A 27500-nucleotide genomic window follows, 5' to 3' on the forward strand; every position below is an offset into this window, starting at 1 on the left:
CATTTTTTGAATATCTTACATATTTGGCACTGAATTATGTGGTAATATTTTACTCATTTTTAATTAGGACTTTTTCCCAACAAGTCGTCGTACACCAGAGATCTTCTCTGAAACTTTTGATAGCCATAGTTTAAGCTCTCTCCTTGAATACTTGGTTAGTATCTTTTTTTTTAAATTTAAATTGATGTAATGTCTCATAAGTAATATTACTTTATGTAGTTTAAGAAATAACAGTTTCATCTGAAATTGCAAATTTCAACAAAAACAAATTCTGTGAAGCAGTTGTTTTTCTTATTTTTCCTTGGTATATATTTCAATAACTAAGAAATAAAATATTGCAATTATTGGTTCTTAAGACAACCTTACAAACCATTCAAGTACTTACAGTTATACTGCCACATTTAAAAAGAAATATCACAATGTAGGATTCCATCATTTCAATTCCCATCACCAGAAACATTTATTAGGTTATGATTCTTCTACCATTTCAAGTAGTGCCACTGTTTTCAGCTGAAACTCAAAATCACATTAAAAACAACAGATCTATCAAATCATCATGGTTTCAAGATCTTCAAAATCTGAGTGTAGCCAGTACTTATGTTTATAAAGCCAAGAATATTTTCACAAAAGGTATGTTTACTAATTTATTTGTTAATTCTAAACTGTTTTAGTTACTGTATATGAAACATTAATGCTATCAAAAGTTGTATCTAGATAAAGCTATTTTCAGGGTTTTACATTAGTAGTTATCCAGAACTAACTTTTTGAATGGTAAAAGGTCTGTGGATACTTATGTCTGCTTTACAGTTCACTGTTGTTTAATTGTCAATTACATTTAGGCTATAACACTAACTTGTTTGTTTTAACTCTTTCTATTCATGCAAAGGGTTTGTGCATGATTTTATGTTGGAATTTAAGTATTTAGAATAACAGAAAGGGTTTATGATGTTTTACCTGTATGCCCAACGTGACTAATATAGCTGTTGAACTGGTCATGTAGTTATGCCAATGTGTAGGCTTGGAATATCCAATTTTAAAATGTGTGCAAAAATTATTACAAATTTGTTCTTCACATAAGTAATTTAGATTTTATATGTATTTAAGAACACCCAATATTCAGTTAAGAGAGTCATAATATATTGTACAAACTTTGCTCTGCATATCATATGATGTTTTAATCATCTCATGTACAAGACAAAGGAAAAGAAAAAATTAAAACTTTTAAAGCTAGTTTGGAAAAAAAAAAAAAAGATATAAAATGGTCAGCACAAGCATGTTAATGTATAAAGCCCTGATTTTAATGTTTGGTTTCATGCTTACAGATAAATTGTGGAAATCCAATGAAGGGTGATTTAGTAAAACATGCTCATACTGAAGATCACAAGAACGTGGAAGCTGTGGTAACTGTAAGGGCCTACATGGAAAAGCAATAACAAATGCACATTCCAAAGCATAAGAAGTCATGGTGATTGTTATCACCAATGCATACTTGCTGACCAATGAACAAATAATACATAGAAATCTAATTTTTCTTGATGATATGTTAAAGTTCAGAGTAAGTATATGAACATTTAGTTCTTTTAAACTAGAAAATATTTGAAGATATTTGCTCATTTCCTCTGTGCAACAACTTTTAGTTTAAACTAGAAGCTATCTTGTGTATTTTGTAATTGTCACAAGTACTGAATGTTGTAATAGATCAATCAGTGTAATATGCATAGACATAATGAAAATTCTTTAGTATAATTTAATTTTTCCGTTTTTTTTAAATTTCAGCAACATCCACATTTGGTACACTCAAGTTGGATATGAGGAAAAATATACACACAGTGATTCCATTGAAGATTTTAAGAGCGCAACATATAGATTGACTGAAGAAGATATTCTTTAGTTTCAGAATGTACTCTGACTATTGATGAGTGAACAGATACGTCAGTGACAGAAATGGTTAATGTACATCAGGTGTGTTGTAGATGGCTAATTCCAGTCACGTTTTATCTTTTAAATAAGAAAGAATTAAATGGAGCCAGATGTCAGTGAAGTTATTCAGGTGAGAGGTTTAAAAGTAGCTAACTTAATAGTTTTGGATAAAGATGGTGCTACTGTAATGACAAGTCATAAATTTGGATTTGCTATGAGGATGAAAAATCAACAGACATTTGTTCAGTCTCTACAACACAGCTTATGAATACCTGCTGAGGAGACATAGTACAGTACTTTGTTAAATACCAGGATATTGTAAATGTTGTTTTCAGATATTTCCACTATTCTACAGAATATTTTTCAAAGTTGAAGAAAGTGTAGAATATTTACAAAAGCAGAGAAAGTATATAAACAGGTTTTGTTCTTGTTGGCTGTAATCCAGTAGTGGTGTAGAATCATTTGTAGAAACAGTGAGTTATCTTTTGCTCTTCTGAAGGATAATGAATCAAATCATGAAGGTTCTGAGAAAACTAATATGTTGAAAAACAAACGTGTGAATTTTAATTTTAATTATTGACACATTTTTTGCAAGTATATTTTGAAGATAATGTGTTTGTATTTTTAGAAAGAAAATCAGTTTGGCAAATGTTTACCTACTTGTCCAAGGTAATTATGCTTTTATCGTACTAAAAAGTAAGCCTACTCTATGTTTGCAAGGATTTTTTGTGTTCTACAAGGACAAATCATAGACAATAGAAGTCTATACATTCATTGTGAAAGATCATACTGTATCTAGTGATGATAAAAGGAGAACCATTTTTGACTAATCCATGAGTTTGTTTGCTGACAATTTGGTGCAAAACTTGAATGACAGGTTTCCTGATATTAGATGAAAACATTGAAAATATTTCATCCTAGTTCCCTGCAAGAAAAAATGGAAAGATACTCATGTATGGTTATGATAAATTAGAAAACCTCATCCAGTATTTTGGAGTCCAGAAAGTTGCAGACAGATGAACCCATGAATTATATATTTTCTGTGTGAATGAAAAACAGAGTGTACATCATGTTTCATTTGGACACATTAATAACATAGTATGTACATATTTTCATTACAAAATATGCATTGGACAATCTAGTGATTTGTAAGTTGGGAGGATGATTATATTTCAGTAAGCACAGTTAATCATATGTGAAACTAAATTAAAAGAGATTCAAGAAACAGACTTAAAGTTGCAAGTGTGTAGCAGCTAATGTTTATCAAGCTGGAAGAACCATCATTTGAAGAGTTTGACCAAGACTGAGCTCATGCCAACTGATGCAAAGGCAGAGAGAAACACATTTTAGTCTCAAACTAAACAGTTGCTGTGCAGTCCAGGCCTCAAGGAAACTAATGCTCCAACCTGCAAGAACTATTAATGTCAAAATTAAATGATCTGATGACTTCAAGAGAATAAACCTAGTGGCTCTACATTTTGTTTTCTTTCTTTACTTCATCAAATATTACAAGACAAGAACTGTATAAATTTTATATCCTGTAATATCAATGTTGTTGTGTTTTCTGTGGGTGGTATGTAGAAAAGAAAATTCTTTTGAACTGGAATAAATCTTTGAGGTGTTGGATTTATGTGAGATGGCTAATTCATTTGTCATATGGCTAAAGAAATTCTGAACTTAGAGAAAACACTGATCATATTTTAGCATAAATAGTTATTGTTTATGCATTACATACACAAAATCATGGATATTCATATACCTATATCACTGGTTCACAACTTTTTCCCCCTTCAGTGTTGATTCCTGTACGTAGGGAGGGGACCTCTCAGGGAAGGTTCGGTTCTTTCAGTTTATCTCCTCTGGGATCTAAACATCCACCCATGTGTTTGCCATATGTGGTGAGCTATGAAGGGGAGAAGATGATCCTGGTGGTTGAGAGGTCTAACCTTAACACACCACTTTGGCCTTGAACTCCTGTAAGCAGGTGGCCTTCGGGGGGTCTCTCTAGGGTTAATTGGCTGGTCCACTTGGGCTAGGGTCAAACAACTACCAGTGTTGGATGTTCTCAACAGGTGTTGTGGACATTGTATCCGATGCTGGTGTTTGGGAATAGTACTCATGAAATCCTGGCATTGCTGCAGTGTCCTTATTTGGCATTGTAGTGCATCTCCTTGTAGGGCTTCATGGTGGGTGGGGTCAGTGGGCACCCAAACCTTCTTTTTGTATTATGTATCCTCCAAATAAAAACTTGAATAGTGAAAAACAGTCCGTAGGCAAACGACCACTTCTTAAAGATTCTGAGCAGCAATCTTCAACATCTGTAACACCTGTACTTCATTTTCTTTTTATTACATTTTCTTTCAGACTAACCTTTAGGGCAAATGTCTCTCTTTTTTTTTTTTTTAATTCAGAAGGACTGGCTCTCCAGAGTCAGTCATAAAGCTTTGCTCTGGTGACATAATGGTGGAAACATCCACATCTAAACACAGTGAATTCCTCTTATATTCAAAGGCAATTGGGGACATACTCATTGAGGTTACACCCCTTGCTACTTTGAATTTGTCATGAGGAGTTATTGTTGAGAGGAATTTGAAGAACATCCCCAAGTCAAAGATGCTTGCTGGTTTCTCTACCCAAGGAGTTTCTCCAATGAGACGTATCTCCACTTGCAAAGTTCGAATTATGATGCCAACCAGTGTCCTCATTTTAAAATGTACATCACTTCGTCCATCTGCCACCATCAAGGCAGGTTATCTTAATTGCAAGGTACAATCATTCATTCCAAACCCTTTCAGATGTTACCAGTGTCAGCAGTTCTGTTATTCAAAGACATCATGTTGTGGTTTCTTGATGTGTGCTCATTACAGTGGCAAGGACCATGATGCCTATGAGTGTTAAACAGATCCTCATTGCATCAGTTGCAATGGTCTCATCCATTCTACTTTCATTCTTGCCATAAGTAGTTGGAAGAAAAAGAGGTGCAGTGTTTGAAGACAATTCAAAACATTACTTACCTTGAGGCTCAAAAGTTGCTGTCCACAACTTCATCTCCAATGTATACTGCTGCACTTTGTTCCACTACTACAATGGGAGTTCAGATGGATCTCTCTGTACCTTCAAAAGAATCATCCTCAAAACATATGAAAAGTCTTTTTAACTCCATGGTTAAAATATTTGATGAATCATTGTCAACACCCATCTTTGTCTCTAACATTCATTCCAGCAAACCCCAAGATCCACTTCTTTGATTCCAGGAATGGGCATTTCCTTGGGTACATCTTCTTTTTCCACCCAAAGATACAAAACGATCATTTGTTCTCATCGTCAGTCACTGGAATCTTCTTTCAACGACAAAGACCTGCCCAATCGACCCAAGACAGGGTCCATGGTTAACAGACCTCCCTCGAATAAAGAAAATAAAGAAAAAAGATGTGGTCGTAAATGGAAGGGCTCTCCACCCAATTCGTCTACACTTAAATAAAAATGGCCACCTTTATACATTGGAACTGTCAAGGTTTACATTCTAATCTGAATGACATCAAAGCACTGATTGCTTTCTGCCATCCTGTATGTTTTTACTCACAGGAAACATTTCTGAAACCTACTGATACAGTCACCTTTCAGCAGTTTTCTTTGTACAGAAATGATAGGCAGTGTTATGGACAAGTGTATGGAGAGGTGGCACTGTTGGTTGATCAGCATGTGCCCACCATGTTTTTGCCACTCGACACACCTTTGGAAGCCATAGCCATCCGTGTTTCCTTGGGTTGTACCATCACTGTTTGTTCTCTCTACCTGCTGCCTGGAGAGATTTTTGATGAATTAGACTTTGATGCTATTGTTTAACAGTTGCCATCTCCCTTTTTAATTCTAGGGAACTTTAATGGACATAATCCTCTCTGGGGAGGTACTGATATTGATGGGTGGGGTCACTTCGTAGAGTGTATGCTCTCAGATCACAACCTTTCTCATTTCAGTACTGTTCTTATACTTAATTTCATGCACCTATTGATCTCTCAGTTTGCTCCCATTCATTATTCTCCACTTTTCATGGAGAGTTGACAATAACCCACCCACAAGGCAGTGATCACTTTCCTATAATTTTGAGAGAGACTTGCTGTGGTCGATGCTACTCGACATATGCGCCCAAGTGGAAGCTGGATCAAGCCAACTAGCCCTCTTTCACTGCTCTTGTAGAACTTGATCCTGTCATCGTCTGTAAGCTATCAGTAGATGACTGCATGGCAACAATGACTGATTGTATTATACAAGCAGCTGCTCAACGTGTTTCTAAAACCTTGACATGTTTTCCAAGATATCCTTGTCCATGGCAGAATTCTGCCTACCACATGGCATGGAAGGCTCAAAAACAGGCCTAGGATATTTTTCATAGGTATCCCACTCTCTCAAACTGCATTGCTTTCCAGCAGGCCTGTGCACATGCTCAGTGGGCAAGATGTCAAAGCCAGAAGGAATCTTGGATTATGTTCACAATCAGCATATTCTACCACCAGTTCCAAAGTCATAGGCCCGGCATGGCCAAGCGTGTTAAGGCGTGCGACTCGTAATCTGAGGGTCGTGGGTTCGCATCCCCATCGCGCCAAACACGCTCGTTCTTTCAGCCGTGGGGGCGTTATAATGTGATGGTCGATCCCACTATTTGTTGGTAAAAGAGTAGCCCAAGAGTTGATGGTGGGTGGTGATGAGTAGCTGCCTTCCCTCTAGTCTTACACTGCTAAATTAGGGACGGCTAGCACAGATAACCCTCTAGTAGCTTTGTGCAAAATTAAAAAACAACCAATCCAAAGTCATATGGGACAAGATTTGAAAGGTCAGTGGGCAGTATAATTCCATCCACCTTTTGATCTTGCTCTCCGATGGCCAGGAAGTAGCTGATACTCTAGGTGAAAGTTTTTGCCAGGTATCTAGCACTTCTGCTTCTTCCTTCACTTTCTCAGTCATCAAGACTCAGGTAGAGTAAACACCTCTGTCCTTTCGAGCTGATTGTCTTTATGACTATTATTGCCCCTTTACACTGGTGGAACTCAAACTGGCAGTACATTGGTAGACCAGATGATGTACACTATGAAATGCTGCACCATCTTTTTAATGGCTAAGATGTAGATTTTAATCTGGCAAAGTTTTGTGCTTGTATGTTTACATTTGAAGTTTACAGTTTTTTATTTTGAGCATTAAAATATTTCTGTTTAAAGGAAGAGTTTCCATAACATTTGCTTCTTGCATTTTCACAATGTATCATTGATACACACCCCAGGTTATAGTAATATTCTGAGTCTAAAATTAAAACACATTTAGTTAGAAGTTTCAGAATATAAATTTGTAATATGTTGCTATATGTTAGTTGGTATTTTGTTGTGCATTTATTTCAAACAAATGTTATTGTGTCATGTGTTCTTCTTGACTTTTCAAAACATATATCTTTTTCTTATGAGTCCTCAGTCAGAATATATAAAACTGTGTTAAATCTTTTTTTTTTGGATTCTAAGCTTTGCCAACTTCTGCTGCAAATAAATAAATCAAACATACTTATAATGAAGAATGGTAAAGTTGTAATTTCCTTTTACTTTAAAATTATTTTAATTCCCTTTTGATTATGTTGTCTTATAAATAAAATGAATTGAGTCAACATTGATATAGCTTATTAAGTGGTTTATGTAGATACAGCTGTTTACACACAGTAGGAATAATATAGCTCATTTAAATTTTGCCTTTGCTATTCAAGACCAATACTTTTATATTTTTTGGGCATATTAAAGAAGCCTTCCTTATACAACTCAAGCCCAAAATAAATCAATACAAAGGAACACATATATATTAAAAATAATATTATAAATAATAATAATAAAATAATATAAAATAATAAATTTAAACATCTAAGCATGCCCTCTACATTTCGACACTCAGTTACACAACCTCTTTCACACGTGGTCGGCTTCTGGTCAGTTACCTCTTCCTTTTTTTGTGAACCTGACGATGACCGAAGAAGGTCAAAACATTGTTCGCTCCTCTACGTAAAAAATTTTCTCAAACAAGCCATTTTTACATATATATAACATAATGTTTTATTTTAACTTTCTTGTTGAGTTTTACGAGTTCTAGATAGCAAATCTGTAGATGCTGCATTATAATTTCACATGATTCAGGAATCCATTCTTAACTAAAACAAGATAAATAACAAAAACATTCAAAGTTAAGGTTGGCATGTTTAATGAGTTGAAGCATTAGCATGATTTAATGTATAATTTGTAATGAAGTGATAAAATGTGTGATGTAATAAAAGACAGCAGGAAATGCTTTGAGTAGTTATTGGCTAGTGACAGAATAAAGTAAACATAAATGCTTGATTATAATGTTCTATCTTGTGATAAAATGAGTAAATAAAAATGTTTTCTATCTCCTTTTAAATAGAAAGCTCACCAAAGTACTTCTGTGAAGAAGGATTTGCAACAGCAGGTTGCCCCTCTTCTGAGAAATGATGCTTCCACAAAAGAGGTTTGTGTGTGGAATATATATACTTTAAGAACTTTTAAGAAAGATTGGATGTCTGTATATATATCTCTTTCTACTTCATACATACATATATATATATATGTATGTTTGTTTGTTTGTTGTGTGTGTGTGTGTGTGTGTGTATATACACACATATATATACACATTTTCAAATGGCATTCCAATATGAAACTTTTGCCATAATGTGTGTTTCCTAAATGTAAGTTTGAATATATTGGCAACTGCAATGCATCAGGTTACCTAAAATGAAAAATATCTATGTATTTTGTATTTTTTGCTCTGTAGATTTTAGCAGAAGATAAACCATTCCTCTTTTTTTGTACAGTTACTGATTCTTTTAGACACATGTCCCCAGCTAGTACAGCGGTAAGTCTATGGATTTACAACTCTAAAATCAGGGGTTTCATTCCACTCTGTGGACTCAGCAGATAGCCTGATGTGGCTTTGCTATAAGTAAACATACTCTTTTAGACATGTCATTTGTTTTTTACATCAGTTAAAGTTTGCATGTGATATATATATATATGATATATATATGTCTATATTACTAATATAGTTATTTACCAGATTTTTTGTTTTTCAGTTATTTAATTATATTTAACTGTAAAAGTTGGGAAACACATGAAATTTGAACCTTCTGGCTAATGCTAATTTTTTTTTTTTTTTTTAGATTCTGTTGTTATTGAAAGAATACCAGAATAAGCACAATCTGCCTGAAAATGAACTAGCAGTCTTGGTAAGTTTTAAAAAGTTTTTCTTTAGCAAACTGTTTTTCCACAATTTTGATAGTCTTTTTGGCTTGAAAACAACTTTGCAACATAATTTCTCTTGCAAAAGGTTCTATTATAAATTGTTATATCCAGTTCACACCAATCATCCCTGCTTGCTTTCCATTATCCATAGTGTATGATAGTGAAGGTTTTTCAGCACCCATTTCAACAGTCTGATCATACAAATTCCATAGGTGTTGCACCTGGCAACTTGAATAGTTTTTATGGAATTATGGGAATATTTGTTTCATTCTTCAACTGTTTGAAGTATATGACAGAGTGTATGACTTGACATTTGGGTTATTCACACCTGTTGGACACGGTTCTAGATGGAGGTCTATCTTTATTATGTTTAGCACTGTTGATTGGGTCATGTGGAGATGACTTTTACAACTGAACTTTGTGATCATGAATTTTTATCTTTTTTTAAAATGCCACACTTTGATGACTAGTCCTAGGGAACAACTTGTTACAGGTTTCTTTCTGGGTGGACCTGGTGCCCCAATTTAACCTGTTATCTTTTGTTTTCCAGTTTCTTGTATTTGAAATTTTAAATACCCAATCTTAGCAAAACTTTATGATCTAAGTGTACAAATCTTTCATGTTATAAAGGGCTATAACTTTTTCCTTCCAAAAGGAATCAAGTTTTGGTTTCATCACATTGCTTATAAACCGTTGAACAATATTGAAATGTAGCTCTGATTCTTTCTGTTACATTGTAACTTTGTATTGACTATTTTTTTTCACATGGCTTGATTATTTGCACATTTAAAATTGTTTTAATGTAACATACTCAGTCTATATATTGTGATAGTTTTTTTTGTTATGCTTGTGTTAAACTTTCTTACAAAAATCAGATGATTTTTGACATCAATCATTCTTTATTTATTTTACTTCACACTGTATAATTAGTTTGATATATATTAACACCAACCAAACAGTTGAATTTGAACTTATGCTTCTAAGAAAAATCAGTGGGCATTTTAGAAAGTTATAGATACAAGAAGTTTGACTGTAAGACGTAAAAGTAATTTTGTTCTTAATACAGTAACAGAATTATATGTAAAGTCTTTTTGGAGGGATTTATTAACAAAATGTTTTGAACTGGATCAGTTCTATCAATGTCAAATACTGTACTTTCAGATAAAGGGGTAAGTGGACAGAAAGTAGTATGCCACCAGTTAATTTCTCAGTCTGCAAGTTTGTAGTTTGAGATAGGCTTTATGAAACAACACTTATACCTTGAGAAATCTAAAGGAAATGTTACCAGAATAACAGAATTCAATTTGTTTATGTGAAGGTAGATTGAAGTTTTTATATATTTTGGTTATTATCATATTAGCAGTGAATGATCTTGAAAGTAGTAGTGTTGTATTATAAGTATTTAAATTATTGAGTTTTAAACACCTGTAGAAGAAAGTTGTGTAGCTTAATCACATAGAAGTTTCCATGTGTATCAAATAACTATATAAAATTACCTGAATATGCATTGGTGTGTAGGTTTGGAAGACACTAATGGCTGCTGTTGAGTGGAATAAGAAAGAAGAACTGGTTGCAGATCAAGCTTTAAGACATTTGAAGAAGTACAGTGCCCTTCTGGAAGCTTTCACTCAAAGTGGGAAGGCACAGTTGTCTTTGCTTGTCAAAATTCAAGAGTATTGCTATACCAATATGAACTTCATGAATGTTTTTAGAAAGATTGTTGTCCTTCTCTACAAAAGTATGTACAAGATACTAAGACAAATGTACTTTTTGTTTTATTTTATTACTGTTATGGTGTATTTCTGAATTTAAAAAATGTTTTGTTTTAGAGTTTAGCTACTCTCAAACTTTTCCAGTCTGCATGGTATATGTGTATATTTTATTTTCTGAATGCATGAACTCTAAAAAAAAAAGATGTGTGGAACCAGGTATGGTCTAGTAGTTAGTGTGCTGTGACTGTTTTGAAAATACAAGACCATTCAGTTTAAGAACTCTTATTTAGTTTATTTTGTGATCTAGTATCTGCTGATTATTTGGTTTTCATAACAAGAGTGTTAAAAGTTAATTATTTTAAAAGCAATAGCTGTGACAAGTTATGAAACTCTGTAGGAGTCATACATTCTGTATGTAGTTTAATTTTTGTATTAGGCTTTAGTAACATTGTTAGTGTCATCTTATTCAAAACTTCTTAGTTTTTCTCATTTTAAGTAATACTGTTGTTAACAGAGGGTTAGATTTTTCTTAATTGTAATTTGTAATTACAGAAATAGAGAAGAATAATTTGTCTTGTCAGAAGGTGTTATAAACTAACTGAACCAATCTATGTGGACTTTGACAAAAAAAAAAAGAAAAGAGACAGTTATTTAAAGCTCTGGATACAACTATGATAATTAGTAATGAAATGAATTTTTGTACATACATTTGACTTGTTTTGAATATATTTTAAAACAGGTTGATTGTGTGCCCTTCATTTATTGTTGAAATTTATTGTCAACAAGTCACAGGCACCTCCTGTAAAGAATCCAGCCCACATAAAATCAGACAGACTGTGAATCCAAGGATATATGACTTTTTGTTCTGTTGCTGAAAAAGTGCACTTTTGGGTGTTTATGCACTATATGAGTGACAGTCGGTCCTAATCCTACTGTCTGGTCAGAGAAAACTAGTTCCAGAGTTTGCTGTAGGTGCTATTGACTGGTAGCCTTTACTGTAGTTCATCAGTTCAAAATTAGGGATGACTATTTACAGGTAACTTTTGTGTAGCATTTTGCAAAAAATCCTAAAACAAACAAACTGAAATATGTTGTATTCAGAGAAAACCCTTGGAGACATACAGTGACAAAGCACTTTTTCATCAAGGTGCTTAGTAAAATCTTGTCCTTTCAGTTTTATTTATGATATTTTTTATGTTATTGTCTTTACTTATATTTAGTTATAGTTTTAGTGTTGTATGTATACAGAACATGTTTTTATACTGGTAAAAAGTTTGTTTTTGCTTGTGATTTTTTTGGAAGGGGGATGTTAATACTCCATGAAGTTATTTGTAAGTAATAGTGTATTAGAATTATTTTCTCAGATTCTCAATCACTGTGTTAATCTATTTATAAATATTCTGTGAGACAAGAGATATTCAGGTTTATTTTAAGTTTTGCATTATTAAGCCATATGAAATGAGGGTAATCATAAGTACAAGAAACACTTCCCACTAAATACAGAAATAATTAATGGGGCAGTTTCATCTTTTGTAGTCTTATTGTTATAAATCAAACCTTTGATTCATCTGAAATATTTGAGTTTTTTTACCTGTAAATTTATTTAATATAAATTAAAACATTGGCTTATTTGTAAATTTACATGGACATTTTTTGGTAACTTTCGTATGTGGTATGCTTTTGATGTTATGGAGCTTTGAAATTAGGTTTGTATTGATAAGGTGTCTAGTATTTTTACATATTATATATTTTTTTGAGGCAATTCTGGTATTTTGTTTAAAATGTCTGTATTTTCTTTCAATTTGGGGAAAGTTAGTTTATTTTAAAACACTAAGGAAATGCAAATCTTAGGAGAAGATGCACAAAACACAGAAATGAAATGCATACCTCTACAAGTTTCATTATTATTAAGCTTTATATAAACAAATTTTTTGAAAGAAAAACACATAAACCTGAATGTGTAATTGTACTTGTTCTTCAAGTGTTGGATATGAATAAGTTGTACAGTTTCAGTTTGATGTTGACATGGAGATTGCATTTTTTCAGTGACATCTTTCATGAAGATGGTTAACTCTTAGACCAGTTATGGCTTAGGTTCTTGACCTTTGGAAATCTGGTGTGACATTTCAGGAAGTTGGTTAAGAGATATGCAAATCAAATGCATTCTTATTCAATATACATTAGGATATGAAAGCTTTAAATCAAGGCTTTATTGGGTAATTAAAAGATTTTGAGCATAGGCCCATAGGCATGTGTATTTTAAGCATTTCAGTATGATATCAATTGTGGTTTTCTGTTCTGATTTTTGAAGACACCAACTGGGGACTTGGGTCCCATGTGTCAGTGTCTAGTGACTCCTCTGCATCAGATGAAAGTCACAGTGGTGGAACTGCACTTCTTCAAAATAATCAGTAACATAGGAACTAAATTTAGACTTGTGTAACATCTTCTATAATAACATAATTGAGTTGATTTGAAAAATTAAGTGAGAACATGTAAATATAGCTACATTTAGCAGTAGTCATGATAGCAAACTATTCAAAATATGCATTACATCAATTGAGAATCAACTAAGTGGTAAACAGAATCTGATAACCAGTTATGAAAGAAGTGAGACAGAATGAAGGATGTTGAACTCTGCAGGCTTACTTTAGGTATGAAGACCCTCTATCAGAATATTGTTTAACACATGTTTAGTAAGTTCTTGATTTATTGTATTCACAAAAATCTGGACCATATGAAATCAGATAATAGGATAATGAACTGTCTTGTCCATATAACACTTGCTAAAAGTTACCAAAGATATCAGATGAAAAAAGTGAATTGAAATGTCTGTTTACTGAGATTCTCAATAAAGCATAGGATACATATAAAGTGGACCATTATTAGAAAAAAAGTTTACATGGCCATTTGAAAAAAATTCTTAACACTGAATAAGGTTGTCAAAACCTATTTCATCAAAAGTTGGGTGAGAAAACTAATTATTAAGTGAGTATATACCTTATACTTAAGATGTTGCCAGAACTGCTAAAGGAGCATATTCAAAGTACAAAGATAGATTGTAGAACAAAAAGGGGAAAACTAAGGAAAAAAAGGCACAACAAGGATACAAATTAGATTCTGAAAAACTGAACATGAAGGTTATAGAAGAATCTAAACATGAACAAGAAAATGAAACTATAGAAAATATGACTTTTGATTAAGAGTTATTTGTAAAAGCATATACATATATAAACTAATTTAAAAGCCATCCAGAAATTAGTTTTCTTCAGTGAATGCTAGAAGTAACTTAAATGTAGACTGACATTTTGTGTAGTAGTAAACATATGAAGGCCATTGTGTTTTTTAATCAGTCTAGCTATAATTTATCTTAAATCATTGGATGATAATATATGTTTAGTACACATTAGAAAAAGTGATTATCTGGGAGGCAATGTATAGTATGTCATTTGTACTTCTTTTGCTTGAATTTTCAAAGTTGCACAATCATAATTGTTGACCAAAGTGGACAGAAAAGTTCTTTCTTTTCATTCAAAATATTCTAATAATTTTTATATAATTCATAGAGCAGTGGAGGGTATTATTGTCACTTTAAAGGAAAAGTCGTCATTAGTATTATACATACAAATTGTTTTGTTTGTGGTGATTTATGGCAGAAACCTTATGAGTGATGAATAAAACCGATATATGTTTCACTGAATACAATGAAATGAGGGAGCATTATTTTTCAAATGGAACATTGTGTCAAGGTAGGGTAATATCGTCATAAGGAGGCTAATATTGTCATTGAAGTTTTTTTTGTTGAACGTGTTCATTATTCCCACCAATTTACTGTTTCATATCATTTTGAATTAAAAGAGCTAACTGTGAATTTTTAAAAAAAATAAAATACCATGTCAGGAAGAAACAATGTTGGCACTAATCTGAAATTCATTATGAGGCTTCCACATGCTACATGTGAAAATAATCACTCCTCAGAATTGGTATTGTAACTTAAATTTCATTCTCATATGTGATGTTTCATTGATTTATCTGGAACAATTAAGTTGTAAATTGAGAATTTTCAGGATTTTCCTTCGATCTGCAAGGTGACAATATTACCCGAACATTGAATTTTTGGGTGGGTGATATTGTCATGGCCAGTCCTGTCACCTTTCAAGGTCATTTGTCATGGCAGCCTCCAACAATCTGTTGTGCATTTTCTCAGATGAATAATGGCTGAAGTTTGTTGTTTTGCTTTTCAATTTTAGTGGAATACAAGTTTTTTCCTTTACTGTGTCCCTTATGAACACTGCTTATTAAGATATTTTCCATGTATCATCAATAGGTAAGGAATTATAAACCATAGTACTCAGCTTGACATATTATCACTCGCCATTGACAAACACAATCATTAGTAAGCAGAATTTTCGCGCTGAAAATTTCCTGTGCTATTCAATGCGTATATTGAATTTGCATTCATTAATAAATTATTTACATCGCAGGTGACGATATTAGACACCTAATGATATTACCCTCAACTGCTTTATATATTCCTGTATTTTAAACTTTAAATTCCTATTTTTTGACAGTAAAAAGTGCTGGGTATTCTTTAGTTATTTATTTTAATTACCCCCTGATATTTAGTTTCTGGGCATGTGCTGTATAAGCAAATTGTCCTTAGAGTGATCTGAGGTTAATAACTCTTTCTAGGCTGAATTTTGATCATTGAATTGGAAATTACCTACATATTGTTGCATATCTACTGATTAATTAAATGTTTTTTCAAGTATAGTAAATTTTGCTTTGCACTGAAGAGAATTTCTTCAATGTTTTAGATAGAACTTGAATAATTTTGTTAATTTTCTTATTAATTTAATTTACTTTTCACAATTAAAAATATTGATGTGGGATATCCATCAAATAGGTGAAAGTAATTTGATGTTAGAGTGTGTTCTCATAGGAATTTTATAAACTTGTAATAATTTTGTAATTTCCTATGTTTATGTAGCTGATGTGCTAAGTGAAGACATCATTTTGAAGTGGTACAAGGAAGCCCATTCTTCTAAGGGCAAGATGGTTTTCTTAGAACAAATGAAGAAATTTGTTGAGTGGCTTCAGAATGCTGAAGAAGGTAAGTGTTAAATTATTTTTTTAATGGCTTATGTGTTGATAACTATTTTATTCCATCTTGGCCAATTACTCTGTGAGCATCTGAAAGATGAGTAAAATCAGGTTTCATAGTTTTAATTTTTTTACTTTTGTAATAACATATAATAAATGCTGTACTGCAAGACCTGGTATACCTCTGAGAACTTTATCAGAGCTTGTGAACTTATTCAGATTTTATAGGCTAGGTTAGTGCTGATTCTATCATTTCTTAAACAGAAAATGTAAGAAGAGTTAGTAACTTCTCTGTTTAGACTGAGTGCTTTTAGTATATTCATAATAATAATTGTTGTTTTTGAGGACAAAAGGAGGTTCACTATGTATATTTTTAGCTGCTGCAAATTTATAATGAAGAAAAATGTGAAACAAGGTATTGTATTAATATTTTTTGCAGTTTCTTAGTGGAGTTTGACATTTAATTTTAAAATTATTTTCAATTGAAAATTGTTTTTGAAGCTTTCATTTTATAGTTTTAACTAATACTGTTATGTTTTTGGTATACATAACAAAAATTGTTAGCAAAACTACTTTATATTATTGTGGTATTCAAGATTATAAACGTGTACTCAGACATTTGATCTCTTAAAAACAAAAGGTTTATGAATTCAATATGTGGAGAGGAATGTTTTGTGATCCTATGCAAATGGAAGGGAAGAGAAGACATTGTGTTGAAATTAGAGTAAGAATATGAGACATTATTAACTGAATAACAGTTGGTAGAAGCTATTGCATAGTGGTTGGTTTACTGTAAAGTAAAATGATTTGATTTTAGGGAGTGAAGAAAAGTTAATGCATATGATCAGCAGTTGTTAACATATGGAATGTTAATGTACTCAAACTACAAATCCCTATTTTGCCTTCACCAAACATGATTCTAGGTTACAGCATGGAGCCAAAATAGGGATTTGTAATTTGAGTAAATAATGTATGCAGGATTTTTAGCCTTATTTTCTTACTTGTTTTTCATGATACCCATTTATTGATAGATTTTTAAACTTCCAATTTTTTATTTATCTTATTAATATATAGGATACTGTGGAATACATATGTTCTTTTAACTTCTGAACAATAAAATGAAGAGACAGTTTATCAACATGTGAAAATTGAGGTTTGCACCTCTTCATGTTTGTCATATTTTGTTATTGAGTACTTATGTATTTAAAAATTCTGCATTGTACATATACATACACATTTTTCATACTTTTAAACCAAAACATTATAAGTCAGAAGATAGAACTAGGGTACAAACTGCAACGTAGGAAGAATACAGTGTACTCTAGTAATAGGGTGTATCCTTAAACTATGAGTTTAAACAATTTATGTACTACTTATTTGAAAATTGAGGGTAGATGTGTATACTTAAACCCACAACATCCCAGATTCAAACCCATTTAGTTATAGGAATGTGGCTGATTCTAATGAAACTGAAAAACAAGGAAACTAAGAACTGAAATAAAACAGGCCATTACAACTGGACCATTAGGGATAATATGTGTAATAAAACCTAGCATATGTTGTTCAACAATTACTATTAAAAAGTAGAATTCACCCTTCAAATGCCAAAACTATAGTAATAAAAATATTTTAAAAAAGTTTTTTGTTTTTCTTTCTTTGTCTCAATCTAAGTTCATGAAAATTTATGGAAGCATTTGTTCACAATTCTTTTTTTTTTTGGTTTCAGAATCTGAAGAAGATGACTAGAAGTGATTCATTTTTGTAATCATGACATCTTTCCTCAATTCCTAACAACCATACTGCCACTGGGGAAGGGGGCTCTGATTACCTATTAAAATAAAAAATCACTTGGCAACCAGTTGATGTTTTCCTAGGTGGAAAGAAACATTCTTTTTGCTGTTTCCATTTCACATTTGAAACTATGTATGTTGGAAAGACCAAGATAGTTTTATTCTTTTAATACTATTTAAAATGAAATTTATATCAAAATATTTTTGTAAGGTGGCTTTGAACATATTGCTTATTATAGGTAAACAGCATAACTACATTCAGTTCCTTTATCTACAAGAAATTCTGGCTCAATAGTTAATAAAAAATGAGATAATATTAAAATAAGGTATGAAAAATTAAAGCATCACAAAGTGTGAGCGATGCTTATTTTGAAGTACTTTTATTTTCATATGGTAGTATTATATCATATTTTTATAATAAATTGGCTGTGTGTGGTTTTGGTTTGAAAGGGTTTCTTTTTTTTAATCAGAAAAGTGTCATTAATGTGAACAAGTAACTGTTAGAGGTAGTTTAGAACTTATTAATGGAAATTGTACTTTCAATATATAAACCAACCTAAGAAAAGAAATTACAGGTCTTACAAGTTGACAGTAATAACCTTAGAAATGTGAAAGATATTAATGGTGCTCTCTTTTATATGATCCAAATGGTCTTTGGTTGATTATTTTAATGTAATATTTGATTTCCTGAAGAATAAAAATTGTAAGTTCCATGTTCAACAAGCAGTATAAATGTATGTACCACTTATGTGACAAATATGATAAGCAGGATGCTTTTTAACTTGTGATTGAATTTACTTGCATTCATAACAAATGTACAAGGTCATAGTTTATTGAGCATATTGTTTTAGTTTAATTTTTGTTTGTCATCACACTAAATTTCAATCTTTGTCATGGTTAGCAGTCTATACTGTCACCTAATACTAATTAGTACGTAATTTATTTCTACTGTTAGATACCTGTTACTTGATATCCTACCTTTTGACTGCCAATTTTCTGTTTGTTTGTTTGTGGTGGAAGATATTGGAATATTTTGTCAGTTCTTTTTGTTAGAAAACCTGATGTTTTATCAACTTGAGATATAAAATAAATATTATCTAGTAATAATAAAACGTGAGTTAGTAACTAATTAACCTGTTAATTTCACTAACCATGACAACAGTGGATTTTTAAACACGTGACCTTATGCTGACTCAAATCTAACTTGTATGTTATTAATAATAGTATAGTGTCTTAACATACCTCATTCAGCTCTGGGTTAAATTGCTAATTAATAACATTTATATGTAAACTATTTTTTGTCATGTTTTGTATCAAGAATTTAAAAAATACTTCAATGTATAATAATATTACATTTGCCAAACACATTGTTTTGTATAAACAATAAGATTATTATTAATGATAGAAGAATTAGGCTTGAATGAGTAAGAATATTAAAAATATTTTAAATGCTTGTTTTGTCTTTAGAGGAATATAAAAAAATTGAAACATATTTCCTACAGATTCAACAACAAATCTTTTTTTTTATTTTGAGATCTGCATCTTTGCTGTCACTTGTACATGACTGTCAGTCATAGCAGCACAATTCTATATCCTACTACAAATATTTAACTTCACTGTCATTACTGTCAACCACAGGACACTATTTTATATCTTATTAATGTTTAACCTCACTGACACTTTCATAACTTAGTAATAGAGCACTATTCTGTATCCATCTATCAATTTCTAACTTTATGCTCAATGACTAAAAGTCTTTTAGTCATAGAGCACTGTTCTCTTTCCTGCTTTCAATATCTATCCTTACACTTCTAACTTTTAGTCATAGAGAATTATTCTGTATCCTACTATCAATATCTCACCCTACATTCATGACTCTTAGTCATAACAACACTTTTGTATTTCATACTATTAATGGCTAATTTGTCTTATAACTGATGATCATAACTACATTTTTTTCATGTGGTGAACGTATACCCTCACTTTACAAACACGCAGTTATAGTAACACTTGTGTTTTTTGCCACCCTCACTGTAATGACTGTTGGTCATAGCAGTTTTCTGTTTTTTAGGGTGAATAATTGTATATGTTATTCTGATAAAAGTTATTTGGTGTGTCTTTAGTAGACAGTTTAAAAATTAACAAATTGAGGCTTGCTTTTGTAGATTTTAATGTGAGTACTTTAATTAACTCAAACTCAGGGCAACTAATTTTTTTCATTTTGAAAGTTTGAGAAACAAACTGCATATGTCATACCTTGTTTTGCATCTTTTGGATACAAAGCTATCGTATGCTTTGAGGATAGCATGTAGTTATAAAATATTACAATGGAGTTGTCAATACATTCTTTCATCCATTAAGTGTATTGCCCTTTTACCATTAGTCTGTTTGTTATGACTATAAATTTCAACCATGTACTTCTCAGTTAGTTTAGTCTTGTTCTACAAATTGCATACATTTGTTTAGCCTTTAAAACCATATTCTACATACTGACTGTTATGGTTGTTAAGTTTGTCTTTATTAGGAATAACTTTTGTTTGTTTCCTTTAGCCATGTGCTTCACCCCAGTCAAGTTGAACTTACCTCAGGAAATTTTCTCTCTTTTACTGTTACTATCTTACACCTTCACCTCTGGAATGGATTGGGAAATAGTTTTATCCAGATTGTCATTAATATAGCTGTTAGATTTACTTATAAAGACATTAGATTTTATCTAACATAAGTATTTGAGTTTTGCACATACTTAGAATTATCTTATTGTATGTGGTTCAAAATATATATTTTATAATATTGTTTTTTCTTGAAAAAATTTCACTTTCTCATCATTAGTTAAATTTCCAGCCTCAATTATTCCCATTGTATGTTTATGGTGTATGTTTTTGTGTGTATTTTGTTATTATGTATGTTAATTTTTCTATTAAATCAAATAATGCTTAATATCTATGCTACAGACTCCAGTTCAGTAAATTTATTATTAAGCATAATTTATTTTAATAACATTTTTCATAAAATCATTATTTTGTATTATTATTTAAAGAGAGATCTCTTATATGAATGATTGTACCAGATTTGCTGAACATTGCTTCCATATTTAATATTTTTTCACATGTAACCCTATTCCATTTTAGCTGTAATAAAATTTTTACTGTGTGTGCTAATTTGTCTCATTTGGCATTGTGAAAACCCATGTCTTATAAAGTCAACATTTGTTTATTTTATATACTAGGCCAGGCATGGTCAAGTGGTTTGCTGTTGGACTATAGATGTGAGTAGGCCATTGTTTACATTCCTATTGGTGCAGAAAGAAAATAAAAACTTTGTCCTGCACTTTGGAACTATGAGTGTATTATAAAAATCATGTTCAGATCCCACTATTCAGGCCCTCTAGTGGCACAGCAGTATGTCTGGGGACTCACACCACTAAAAACTGGGTTTTGATACCCGTGTTGGGCAGAGCACAGATACCCTATTGTGTAGCTTTGTGCTTAATTCTAAATAAACAAACAAACCCTCTATTCAGTTAAGAGTATCCCAGGATTGGTAGTGGGTGCTGTTTATTAACTACTGTACCTTTGATTTGCTAGTTCAAAAATCAGGGACAGATAACACGAATACATTTTGCACAGCTTCTCATGAATATTTAAAACAAATCATTTTTATATACTGCTTCAAGAACAACACTAAAACACATCAGTTACTTTAATATAACACAATTTTGTTTTTCAACTGACCCTTCAACTAGTTATGTGAAATTCTAACTCATGTCCTTTTTTTTTTTTATCTTATTGTGTAAACCCTTACCCTTGATCTTAGGCATTGGTTCTTGAATGTATTGGAAAATTTATTGCTAAGCAATCATATGATATTGCAACTTAAACTTTTATACCAATTATTAGTGATAATTGTATGTTATTTGAATATGGAGGTTTGAAATACCCTGTATTGTGTAAGCTTCACTAATGTTACATAATGAGAATTGCTAAAAGCTTTGATTACCTTGTAACTTTTGTTGAGAGCTTAGAGTACATATGAAATGTTAAAACAGTTTATAAGTATCAAAAGAGATCATTTGGTTTGGGTGTAGCTACAGATCTTGGGGTTTGAGGTGATGGTGCTGAATATGTTCTGCACCTTCAGCTCAAGGTGAAAGTAACAAAACTAATCCCATTATCCAGTTTCAAGAGCAAGATACAATACTTGTAACAGCCTTTCTACTAACTTGCTGTTTTCTTTTTGGTCAGTAGTTTAAAGTTAGGAATGACTAGCCTAAACTTTAGATATATCTAATTCATTTCCTTATCTTGTGTTCATAAGATGCTGTTCATCAGGTTGAAAATTCTAGTACATTAAATTGGATCAACTATTTAAACCTCATTGTACTTTGTTTATACCTAATATGGAGTATGTGTTTATCATGGTGGAGAAGGTGTGTAAGTCTAACCTGAGATGGGAATATTGATTGTCATTACAATCTGTAATAGTTCCCTGTATTTACTCGCAATGATAGGTTTAAACTACAGCTGAAGTTGTATTGGACTTATCAAGTTTTAAAATGAGCCATTTCTTAAGTGTTATTACTTGTATAAGTTTACTTATAGTATGCAAAAGTGTTTTTGCATCACATAATGGTCAAAAAATGTTTTGTCACGTTCAATCCTGCTTTAACCATTGTAGATTATTGTGTGTTTCTTTTTTATAATCATTATATAAATGACCAGTAAGAAGTTCAAGGTATCAAACTATGAAAGGAAGGGTCTCAAGATCAAGATGTGATAATACCAAACGTGCACTTTCAATTGTGGGTACATTATAAAAGTGACAGTCAAACCCATTATTCAGTTCAAAGAGTTGGGCAAAACTTTTGTGGAGGCAAAATTAAGGAGGACCATACATGAAATGTAGAAGGACTCTGACCTGGCCATTTGGCTTATGAATGGACAAGGTACTGTTCAAGTGGGAAATTACAATATTTTAAATATTTATATAGAAAAGAGCTGAAGGTTGTATCAGAAATAGAAGCCAGATTGTGAGGTGGTGGTACCATTTTATAACAGGATTTTCTCAGTGATGGTATATCATCAATTATTGGAATTCAGAATTGTACCTTGAAGGAAATGGTTTCCTGTGACTGTAGTGGCATATTCTTTTAAGATTTTTATTGGTGAGTTAAAGAACAACAAATCAAAAATAATTTTTGAAGCAAGAAATTAAAGAGAAGTAAATATACTTTTGTAAAAGATAGTCAAAGTAGTGCAACAGAATAATTTTTTAAATACTAAATGGAACTTTTATTGTCTTTTCAGATGAAGAAATAGCATGGGGGTAAACCTGAAAGACATAAGTAGTAGGGGTAGTTTTCTGTAAAGTGGAAGAATAAATATTATATTTAAAGTATAACAAAAACAAAAAAGTAAACATTTTGGAATTTGAAATATTAAATAGATAGAAATAGATGAGCAGGTGAAAAAATGCGACTGAGTATTCCATTTCAAACAGGATGCTGAACATTAGTCAAAAATCAATAGATGAGTAAAATGGAATTTAAATCAATATGACATAGACCTACTTAAGACATTTTTAGTGGATAATTAACACAATAAAAACATCACAATGATACTGTGAATGATTTAACCCTTTATCATTTCCACCCATATATTTATGTATGCTAGACATCATCTCTACCCATACATTTGGGCCTGGCATGGCCTAGCGCGTTAAGGTGTGCGCTTCGTAATCTGAGGGTCGCGGGTTCGCGCCCGAGTCGCGCCAAACATGCTCGCCCTCCCAGCCGTGGGGGCGTTATAATGTGACGGTTAATCCCACTTTTCGTTGGTAAAAAGAGTAGCCCAAGAGTTGGCGGTGGGTGGTGATGACTAGCTGCCTTCCCTCTAGTCTTACACTGCTAAATTAGGGACGGCTAGCACAGATAGCCCTCGAGTAACTTTGTGCGAAATTCCAAAACAAACAAACAAATCCATACATTTATGCCACTTACAGTAATGGAAAGAATCCTTCCACAGATAAAGGGTTAATCGGACATTTAATTAGCAATTATTCACTTTCAGCCAAAAGAGAGTAGTAGTGGCATTTGTTGTAGACTGTTACTGAGAGGTTGATACCGAAGTCATCAGACTGAATTTCAACAACCAATGCCTTTATTGAAGTCTTGTTTCAAACTAGTCTTCTGTGTATATATATAAATAAAATAAAACAACATTATGTGAACTAAAACATTGTATCTAAAGTATGTAAATGTATTTTCTGAAAAACAAATTTAAGTTTTGATTTGGAAATTCTGTATCAGGTTAAAGTATTGCATCAAAACGCTCAGATGTGTTAATTTTGTGACTTGACTGTTTCATGGGTTATTTCCAGTATCCTACTTAATCTTAGTGATGAAAACTAACATATTTCTAAATTTTGTTGCCATTTTCCTCAATTGATAACTACAGAGAGAATCTATATTGTGAATGTAATTTTGTTACTTTCCGTTCAAATTGGTTCCAATCGCTGAAAGAGACAGTTCATTCTATGGCGTTGAAAGAGTGAATGACTGTAAAAGCGCCATATTTCATGTTAGGTTTGTTTCATTCAACTTTAATTCCATATACAATTTATTCGATTTTCTTTTAATATTCTTTACTCTGTAAAGTAGTAATCCTTCTGCTACTTAGAGTATGTTTGTGTTTTTCTTATATAGCAAAGCCACATCGGGCTATTTGTTGTGTTCACCAAGGGGAATCGAACGTTTGATTTTAACATTGTAAATCTGTAAATTTACCATTGCCCCAGCAGAGGGTACCTGCTAGTAAGGGCAATCAGCATTTAAATCAACCATTTTTATACCCTTGCTCTAAATAAAGCATTCCATTTATTTCGTACTTTTATATGAAATTTACCTGCAAAAAATTAATCATTTTTCAAAAAATCTTTGAAAATCGTGTATTCATGTAACTATTTATTTATGCAAAAATTAAGTGAATTTGAGTTAGATATGCCCTTTATTTATTACATGTAATGTACATCAAACAAATGTTGGTGCCTGTGACCAGGGTCTAGTTATTTCAAATGTTTTAGTTGACTTGTGTATCAAAATTCTTCCATGTAATTTTTTCCCTTGTGTGCTTCTAATGAGGTATAAACCATTATATGCTTTTATACACTAGAAGGATCTTTATCAGAAAGGAGAAGAGTCAGATTGATCTGATAGTGAGGATGAAAGATATCTGAATAACTCAGGAGAGCTTATTTTAATTTTTTTTTCCATTCCACCAGGCTTCATTCATGTATTAAACAACTACAAGAGAGAAGTGAATTGTGATAACGTCCGATGAACTCAAAGCTGCAGGTCCAAAGCAAAACCACCATGAAGATATGCCCAACTGTGGAATTACCAAGACCAACCAAGATATCTGTATAGTGAACTGTGGAGATTTACATCCAGCACAGTTGATCTCCCTTGCTGAGGGATGGCTTTAGAAATATCAACAAACGAATTGTAGTGAGGTAACATTATTCTCTATTCTGACCCTTTTTCTCCTTTGGGCTGAATGACATCATGTCCCGTTCATCGTGTACCCAAAATTCGTCAGGAGCCATCTTGCAACGCGATAAAAATGTTGACACTACGTGCCAAATAAAATCACGTGCAGAAATTGAACGTTCGACTACGTCCAAATTCAAGCCATAGAGGATGCATCGCATGATCGTGTGAGATTCACAGTCGCATGACTGAAGCAGCGACATCGACCCAATGAAAGGCTATAAGAGCGTTACAACCCTTATTTCCTGAGCTGTCAGATGGTGTTTTATGACAGGACGTGTTGACCACATCATGCGATAGCCACTTATTAATCTAAAATTAGGACGATAACTTGAACTTCAGTACGTTAAGCGCCAAAAGGGAGTTCTTACCTTGACTTTTTCAACTGCATAGTGAAAAGAGGTAGTATTTGGGCAGTGTATATGTGTATTGAATTTCATATACGTAAGAGTACATTTATTGAATGTCTGCAACATATTTCTAAATTTGCATTTACTTGTTTATGCGTTTATTGAAATTCACTACGTTTCAACTGCCAGGACAGTTACATTTAGTAGATATAATACTTGGAACACCAACAATTTATATGCCTGGAAATGGTAGCTTGACTTCGAAAAGATTCAAAGCTATTGGATGGAATTTCGCAGTGAAATATTTGCACAATATAGCGTGTTATTTACTCTATATTAGTTCGTGCAATGAAAGAGAGTAGAGATCGCTAGAAACCTCAAAAACGTTGGCATCTTGCAGGCTGCCAACAGTCTCTGGTATACCTAAACTCTGTGTTCATAATCGTCGTCTACTGTTAACTTAACAGTTTTGGAAGGGGATGAAATGAAAATAAGTTCAAAACGTGTGTAAATAATATTCCGGAAGAATTCCGATTCATCGTTATACACGAAACAAGCGTTTATAAGCGTGCTTTGAAGAAGTGACAAGCATGTATTGTGGTGTTTAATCTCGTGTATTCTGTTAAAATTGTTTGGACATAAGAATAGAGGCTACTTAGTGGTTTTTATTTTATTTTATTATTAATATTATCCATGTAGAGAAGATGGAAAGACAGAGGACACTGTTGAGTGTTGTTTTTGACTTGGTCGTAAAATGATACATAACAGGAATGTGCTTTGAGTGTGTAGGTAAACTTTACTATTTTTCGGTTTTTTTTTTTCCTGACAGGAAAGCAGCCAATAGTGGCTTATTCAGCGTGAAGCGGACAAAATAGGCAACACGTAAACGCAACAAAAAACAAATTAACTCGTCTTGTCACATAAAAGGTGCAGGAGGAAGAGGTCTAGAGTACCTGACCTTCCTGGGTATACAGATTTATATACCCAAACATCGAGAGAGAGAAAAGGTGCAGAATTTAATAAGAATAAATAATTGGTGTGTTAAAATAAATATTGTGTTATTAATCCTTACCTTATTTGTGATTTGTAAATGAATCGTATTAAATTGATAAAACTGTACTCCACCAACGTAATTTATTTCACAACATAACAGTTGTTCTATTTTGTTATTCAATTTTATATTATAAATGGCATCTTAACCACTGCTATGTGTGTTGTGACCCATCCGACATATCATCGCTTGTACCTTAAGCAAAAGGCCTCGCTGGCACTTGATACAGCAAAATTTAATCAGTGTGTTTGACAGTTTTTTTTTACTTTTTTCTTTATTTTCGCTTGTAAATTTTAAAAACGTTTTAACGTAAGTCTTCTCGGGAATAGTAAAATCAACTTGCTGGTTCGCTAATTTTTCTGAATGATGAGTAACAATAAGTAATTGGTTTTAAATAATATCGTGTTATTAATTTCCATCCTAACATTGATTTGTAAAAGACCCATATAAAGCTCATAAAAATTACACCTCATCAACTTAAATATACTTCACACCGTAACAGTCATTTGTCGTGGACTAATATAACAAAAATAGCGTCTCAACTTATGTCTATACCACTTTCTTATGAAATATGAAGCAACGGTTTCTATCGAAAGTACATTCTCCATAACCTTTGCTTATTTTCACAATGTTCACTTTCCTAATATTCTATATGTTTGTTTTGAATTTCGCGCAAAGCTTGTCGGACGCTCTGTACGCTGGTCGTCCCTAATTTCGCAGTGTAAGACTAGGGGAATGCAACTAGTCA

General features: G+C 32.4%; 1 protein-coding gene across 7 annotated transcripts in view; it reads left to right on the forward strand.

Annotated features, from left to right (window-relative positions):
* The window catches only part of LOC143232081 (eIF5-mimic protein 1-like), a 69239-nt gene extending 42419 nt beyond the window's left edge, over positions 1 to 26820 (forward strand). For 4 of the 7 annotated variants that reach the window (XM_076467144.1, XM_076467142.1, XM_076467145.1 and 1 more), the window contains 6 exons: positions 68 to 154; positions 8350 to 8433; positions 9122 to 9187; positions 10722 to 10941; positions 15906 to 16028; positions 17745 to 20966. In XM_076467144.1, the coding sequence (XP_076323259.1) occupies positions 68 to 154; positions 8350 to 8433; positions 9122 to 9187; positions 10722 to 10941; positions 15906 to 16028; positions 17745 to 17764 (600 nt within the window). In that variant the 3' untranslated portion in view covers positions 17765 to 20966. Of the gene's footprint in view, positions 1 to 67; positions 155 to 8349; positions 8434 to 9121; positions 9188 to 10721; positions 10942 to 15905; positions 16029 to 17744; positions 20967 to 21034; positions 21074 to 25083 lie in introns of those variants that run through there. The other 3 variants (XR_013017371.1, XR_013017372.1, XM_076467147.1) reach the window with 3 other exon arrangements.
* Positions 26821 to 27500: the final 680 nt, after the last annotated feature.

The sequence above is a fragment of the Tachypleus tridentatus genome, chromosome 11, assembly GCF_004210375.1.
Source record: "Tachypleus tridentatus isolate NWPU-2018 chromosome 11, ASM421037v1, whole genome shotgun sequence".
In the NCBI taxonomy this organism is placed as follows: domain Eukaryota; kingdom Metazoa; phylum Arthropoda; class Merostomata; order Xiphosura; family Limulidae; genus Tachypleus; species Tachypleus tridentatus.